This window comes from Globicephala melas, chromosome X (assembly GCF_963455315.2).
Source record: "Globicephala melas chromosome X, mGloMel1.2, whole genome shotgun sequence".
Classification (NCBI taxonomy): Eukaryota; Metazoa; Chordata; class Mammalia; order Artiodactyla; family Delphinidae; genus Globicephala; species Globicephala melas.
Window position 1 is genome coordinate 27,172,373 of NC_083335.1, and position 6,980 is coordinate 27,179,352.

At 55.9% G+C, this 6,980-nt stretch overlaps 1 protein-coding gene across 1 annotated transcript; it reads right to left on the bottom strand.

Moving 5' to 3' along the window:
• Positions 1 to 2,423: 2,423 nt before the first annotated feature.
• On the bottom strand, positions 2,424 to 4,093 carry SOWAHD (sosondowah ankyrin repeat domain family member D). The gene has a single exon (XM_030849785.3). The coding sequence runs from the start codon at positions 4,013 to 4,015 to the stop codon at positions 3,077 to 3,079; it is 939 nt and encodes a 312-aa protein (XP_030705645.2). The 5' UTR covers positions 4,016 to 4,093; the 3' UTR covers positions 2,424 to 3,076.
• Positions 4,094 to 6,980: the final 2,887 nt, after the last annotated feature.

Sequence of the window (6,980 nt, forward strand, 5' to 3'; positions counted from 1 at the left end):
CAACCCAGCTTCACCTGAGCGGTTCCGCACTTAGTTTTACACCTGGTGCTCTGAGGTAAGCTCCATTTGAGCGAAAGAGAGAATAAAAAACAAGTTTGAAGGCCACTGCCTTCCACAGGGGGCTTTGAACTTCCCAGCAGAAGCGTGGCTTTCCTTGAAGCGTTTCTCCTGAAACGCTTTGCTTGTATGATGCATTTTCCCCCACTTGGCTCTATCCTCCACGTGACCGGAAGAGTGATTTTTCTAAAATCTCATCATGTTACTCCCCTGCTTAGAAACTTCTATGGCTCCCAGCTACCTCTAGGTTAAAATCTGTATTCCTCTTTCAGCATGACCTATGAGAGCCTTAGTGATCTGGACCCCCATCCACCTCTCCAGAGTTGCCATTAATTACTCCCCAGCTCCCACCTTCCTTTCAAACCGGCTGACTCACATCTCCTGGTACTTGCTATGTGCATCCGTGTATACTCCAGTGGCCCTGCCAGGAGGCTGCTCTCCCGTCTCCACTGAGCGACTCCCACTCACCCCTCCAGCCTCAGATCAGGTGTACTCTTCCTCCACGAAAGCCTTTCCTGCACCTTTGGCCTGGGTTAGGCCCCGCCCTCTTTGCAGCACCCCCTACTCCAACCCCCATGCTTACCTGTCAGAGCCCTGCTTCTGCCTCCTTTTCTTGTCTGCCTGTCCCACTAGAATGCAGATTTGCATCATCTGCTTAACTCTGTTTTGCTCCCCTGGAAAGAAGTTTCTCAGGGAATTTGTTCTTTCTCTTGGGGTGAGCATACCATATTTGCCTCGAAAAGCATACCAGAAATGCCAATGGCTTGATGTTAGGCATGGAGAGTTTTCAGCATGGGGGTTTGTCCCCTGCAGCCAAACCTCAATTTTACATGGAGGAGGTAGGCTAGGCAATATCACATGATGAGAAAAATCTGTGGGGAAGAATAGCTGACTACAGGAAAAACTCCAGAAAGCCGCTTTCAAATCCTCCAGCTGACTTGGTGTGCATTTTGGAAAGAGCAGGGCAGATGCTTGTCTTAGGTCCCCAAATCTGCTAATAGTTAAGATGCTTAGGTTCAAACTTTTCCTATGAAGAGGGGACTACTGTTAAAAGTGTCCTTTGAATGTTGGACGAAGGCACATGCCAATCTTCCCTCCAAGCCAGGAGTCCGCAGACTCAGCCATGTGGCAGGAAGGCCCTGCCCTGACGCCTTCACCAAACCCAACCCACCTCGGCAGCTGTCAAGGGAGAGGTTGTGGAGCAGAACTCGCGGTCCTGCATCAGTTAGCCAATTTGCATCTATAAAATGGGCATGGGGGTGGAGGAGGGCTATGCTAGATGCCCGTTCCAAATGCCACAAGCCAGGAGCTGCTCACCCTCCCACTGCAAACATCAAAGAAGTTCATTTTTGTTTCTTTTCTTTTTTTGGCTCTGCCGCGCGGCTTGTGGGATCTTAGTTCCCAACCAGGGATTGAACTCAAGACCCTACAGTGAAAGCGCCGAGCCCTAACCACTGGATGGCGGAGGAATTCCCAAAGAAGTTCATTTAGAAGAAGAAAAAGGAAATGCTACATTACACTGTAAATATGTTTAAGGTATAGTTCCTAGAGACACGGGACAGGCTGAGAATCAATAGGAAAGATTTGGATCATTTCATGGATGGGAAGAATCTAATGCGTTATTAAGGGCAGGTGGGAACGTTTTGAGCACAGAAGGGGCAAACAGGCCCGCCAGGCAGAGATGGAAACCTGGACAGATGGGCTCAGGGTGGTGTCTCTGGGCTGTGTTTTATTGTGACTCAGTTCCTCCCTGGCCTTAGAGGACTGGGATGGGAGGGCTGGGGACACAGCAGTCCATTGCAAGGGCTACCCAACCCTCCAGGGATACAGTGCTATTTTGAAAATATGCTGTTCTCGAAAGCAGCATGGATTTCCAGCCACCAACTGCTTCTCCCTCCTTTCAGCTCAAATCAACCCACCTGTAAATGTAACTAAAAGAAACCCACAATGCTGATGATTAAAGCCCTATCTTGGAAAAAATGCCAGGGGGTGTGTCTCATTGGAGGGCAGAAGTCAAGGTAAATTACATGACTCACCAGGAAATATTAGAAATACATATTTGGAGGCTTTTTCCTTTTACCTCCCCTCTGCTCCCTGCAGACAACTCCTCTGGGATGAGACTTGTGCAAGAGGCCAGACCTAGATGCTAAAGAGCCCAGGAGACAGGTAAACTGTGTGTCTCTACTCAGAGCCAAGGGGAAAGTAGCTCCTTTGGTGCACACCTTGGCCACTTGCTGTGCAAATGAGATCCAGAGACTGTTCCGGATCACTAGCTCGCAGCCGTGGGTTGGTGACCTCTTCCCTGCAAACACAGGGAAGAGGTGGTTGATGGAAAAAAAAAAGTCATTCAAAGGACAGCTTTGTAATGTGAAAGGAAAACATATGCCACTTTAATATGCTTAAGAAGTCATTCATGATACATTAGAAACCAAACCATATGGGTAAGGCCTGGTTGTCTCAGGAGCAGGTTGACAGGGGCTGAGCCTGCCCTCACAAAGTGACCCGTTAACAGCCGAGTCAGACCCGTTAACTGCAGTTAGGCGCTTCCTCTGCGTCAGTGGTTTACAATCTTAACTCATTCTTCTAGCAAATGTTTCCTAATAAACCCAGAGCTTCCACCTGCCCAGAAATGTCTACTGGAAGCTAACTTTCCCTCTCCCAAGCAGGACCACGCTTCTGCTCCTAACTCAATCCTGTAGTTTGGGGATTCGGCGCCAGGAAGGCTTGGTCCTTGGTCTCCCTCGGTTAGGCGTGCCCTGGTCCCCGCGTCTCCTGGCCGGTGTCTGTACTCCTGAGACAGGTGCCTGAGACGGACCCCGAGGTGATCTGCTCCCTGCAGGACCAGCGCCCACGGCTGCGGCCCGAGCTGCGTCCGAGGCGCCGCCCCTTCGGTGGGACCCGGGACCGCCAGGGACCACCCGGGACCACCCGGGACCGCCAGGGACCGCCAGGGACCACCCGGGACCACGGCCCCGCCGCAGCGTCTTGGTCCCTCCACGCTCTCCAGTCTCCGTCTCCTTCAACGGTCCTGGAAGAAGGGGAACATATGGCGGAGAAGGCCTTGAATTTGCGCCACCCGTCTGCCCACGGAGTCCTTCCCCTTGGCGGGCGCCGCCGCCGCTGTCTCCACGACCGACGCGCCCACTGCGCTGGAGGCGCGTCTCGGCGTACACGCGGCGCCGCCGCCGCTGCTGTTGTTGTTGGCGTTGTTACGCTCGCTGCTGCCCGCCGTCTCCCAGTCCTCGGCCCCCGACAGCTCCCGCAGGCTCCAGGGCGCGTCGGGCCGCAGGTAGTGACAGGCCCGGTGGCCGCTGTGGTCGCGGCGCGTGGGGTCTGCCCCCAAGGCGCCCACCAGCACCTTGACGACCATATCGTGGCCCTGCAGGGCCGCCAGGTGGAGGGGCGTGAGGCCGCCGCTACCCGGGGCGCTCACGTCGAGCCGCAGCCCCCTGCGCTGGGCGAAGTCGTGCACCAGGATGAGTTCCTCGTGGCGCCCGTGCTTGGCCAGCCAGTGCAGCACCGTGTAGCCCGTGATCGGGTCGCCCCGCAGGAGCAGCCCCGGCTCGACCTCCAGCAGCTCCTGCAGCGCCTCAAAGCGGCCCTCAGCGGCCGCCAGTATCCACGCGTGCTCCCGGGGCTCCAGGCATAGCCCGCTACCGCTCGGTGCGTTCGGCCCGCCCGGGGACTGCTCCTCGGGGCGCTCCTCCGACAGCCACCCGGCGGGAGCCGCCCCCTGCAGCCCCAACAGCTCCCGCAGCGCTCCCCGCCGGCGCCCCGAGACTGTTCCCGAGGGCATCACCGAGCGGTGGAAGGCGGTGGTGGCGTTGCCCCGGTACCTGCCCAGGCTGACGGTGTCCACTCTCGAGGGGCGGGGCTGCGGGGCGCTCCGCAGGCTCAGCTCGGTCGGTGCGAAGGAGGCCTTGGGTGCCGGCTTCGCGGCCCCTCGGGGCTCGGCCATGGTCCTGCCGCCGCGGCTGTTCCAGTGTCTAGCGTTTGCTGCCCTTCCCGGGCCCCACCAAGAGAGGAACTGGCGCTGGCGTTGGGGAAGGAAGCGGCTTGAGCAATTGGGCTCGGAGGGAGGGAGCGAAGGAGGGGAGAAGAGGGAGGGAGAGCGCGAGCGAGCCGAGGGAGGGCCCCCGGCACGGGCGGTGGGGGGGCCTGGAGGGGTGGGAGCTCCGGCCATGCCCCCGGGTAGAGCCCCTTTCCTGCACCCCGGGTACCGCCGCCACCTCCGCTTCCCCGGGTCGCGGGCGGCCCCGCCCCAAACGGCCAGGTGAGCTGGGCGGCCCCGCCTCCCGCACGGCGTGGGCAACTGTGGGGCGGACGCGGGGGCGGGCTGCGCGCTAGCCCCGAGCGCCAACGGGAGCAGCCCAGCTGCCCCAGCAGCCGGGTTCTCAGCATCCCCGCAGTTGCTGGGTGAAGGGGCTCTAGGGAGCCCCCTCCGCGGTGGGCTGAGTTCGGCTTCCAGCCAAGGCCTCCGGCAGCGCGGTCCTTAGAGCTCCGGGGCGGTCGCTCTCCGCCCCTTCCTTCGCCCTTCCCTCTTATCTCCTCAGGAGTCTCCCTGCACTTTGTCCCCGAGCCGTCTTTGTCCCGCGCCTCGCATTCACGGAGGCGGCTTGGCTGCCCCATGTGACTCGGGTTCGCTTGCACTGCCCTTTGTGTGGCCTTGACCCTTCCCGCAGCGCCGGAGCTGCCCGGGATTCCTACAGAGAAATTCGAGAAAGTGTCCAGGCGTAAAAGCCCTTCCAGGGAACTGAGAAGGGCTACCCCCTGCTTCCCCGAGGCTCCCTACTCCTCTCTCCGCCCTCTTCTCTTTAACCTTTCCCAGCTTGGCTTGAAGAAGCAGGTACTGGTGAATCTGAGTCATCGGCCACGAACGCCTTACCCTCTTCAGAGATGCATCCCGCTCTCTCCCTGAGGGACCTGCTGATTTCCGCGAATTCCGAGTTTCAAGGCTTTTAAAAGAGGAGGGTATTTTACCTTTTTAGTCCTAACATTAGCATCCTCTTGGCTCTTCTCTCAATAAATGGTAGTTCTTGCCTCCCCCCCGCCCCATGTTAGGGAGTTCAGTCATGAGCAGTGGGGAGCCATAGAAGGTTCTTGAGCCAGAGAGGAATACAGCCATGATTAAGGTGGTCTTTAGGAAGATGATTATGGGAGAGGCAGAGGCAGAAAGCCAGGAGACTGTTCCAACAGTCTAGGCCAGAGGGAATGGGGACTCAGGCCAAGCCAGCCCACTCTACTGGGTCCCACAGTGATGGAAGGTATCAGAGGCTTTTCCACCTTTGCCCTCAGATATTTGGGGTCAGCCCTAAAGAGCTGGAGCTTTCCTTCATGACAGCCTATGCATTTGTAATCCATTTTTTAAAATACTTTTTATGTGCCACTCTGCTAAATGCTTTATATATGTTCATTCTATCACCCGCCCAAGGATCTCAAGAGCTAAGTATTGTTACTGTCCTCACTTTGCAAAGAGATTAGGCCATTTGCCCAAGGTCACCCCGAAGGAAGTGGCAGAGCAAGTCTGTGTGACACCGCAGCCTTTGTTCTGGCGCAGAGGATCTGGCCTTCAAACCAAGCTTATCAACAGCAAACCATTCACACAAATCCCAAATTCCAGCCAAACGGATGGACTTGTTCTAACCTGAGCATATCTTGAACTTGCCCTCCTCTACCGAGAATGTCCTCCCTCATAGCTTCTATTTGGTGAAGTTCTCCCCCCTGTCCTTCAAGGTTGGCCTCAGTTGCCACCTTCTCCAGTAAGCCTCCTCCGATTACCCCAGCCCAGAGTGATCCCTCGCTCCCCCAACCATCTCTTTGTATTACTCCCCCGGCACCCAGAACAGACAGCCTTGTGTTGTATTTCTCTCCCTTTACTCTGACATACGCCAATTAAACTAAACTCTTTGATGACTAGTCATACTACCCTTGTGTACCTAGTAGTGTGTGAGAAATAGGTTACCTCGTTCTGGTCTGGCAGCCTGGGGAAATGTAATCGTGTGTGTACGTGTTGGGGGAGGTGTCTTCGGCCAGAACCTCGATGCCCACTCCCACATCCCTGCCTCAGACTGAATCTGCAGGACACCAAAAGCAGCTCATAGACTTGGTCAATTCGTAAAAGAAAAAGGCAAAAGGTGATCAAGTGGTTGCTTCACTGAGCTGACTAACCAAAGCCAACTCCTGGCTTTTGCCGGCTTCTCGGAGACCAGGCCCAGGCCCAGAGTGGGCCCCAAGCTTTCAGGCTTTCATTTTCAAAATGAACCCTGACTGACAAGCAGCTACTTCCGTTGCTCTGGAAACTCCCCTCCACAACCCCAAATCTGTAAACACTAAACCGCACACATGCACACACACTTCTAGAATATGCAAACAGCTGCAGCAGTATTTCTTTTAATCAAAATGCCAGCATGGAGAATGCAGGATGGGAGAACGCTTGGACTATTAATTTTCCTCGCCACTAAGCAGGCAGTTCCCTTCGCTATCAGCACTAATAATATCTCTGGTTCCGGTTCAAAGACTGCAAGGGCAGTCGCCTGACCAGCATCACAGACCCAGGGCACACATGCCCTTGCTTAACTGTTGCCAGAGACCAGAGCCAAGGTGCTTCCCTAGCAACTCTTTACTTACCAAGTGCTTTGTCTAGGTCACCAGTTGCATACATGGTTCCCCGGGACCACAGCACCCATCTCTATTTCGGGAGAGAGGGTCTGTAGACAAAGAGTATCACCTGCCATTCCAGTAAACAAAGAATGCTGCCTGCTAGTCCAGTGAACAATGAAAGTCAACTACCATCAAGCCAGGAGCCCCTGCAGCCACCGTCCCCCACGGCCCCACGGCGCGCCCTGAGGGGAACTCAGGATGGAGAAAAACAGGATACTGGCCCTAGATAGTTAAGATGCTTATCTAAGGAATAATTTCCCTGA

Coding starts and splice junctions, on each gene's coding strand:
- SOWAHD (XM_030849785.3), bottom strand. CDS start 4,015: ATGGCCGAGCCCCGAGGGGCCGCGAAGCCGGCACCCAAGGCCTCCTTC.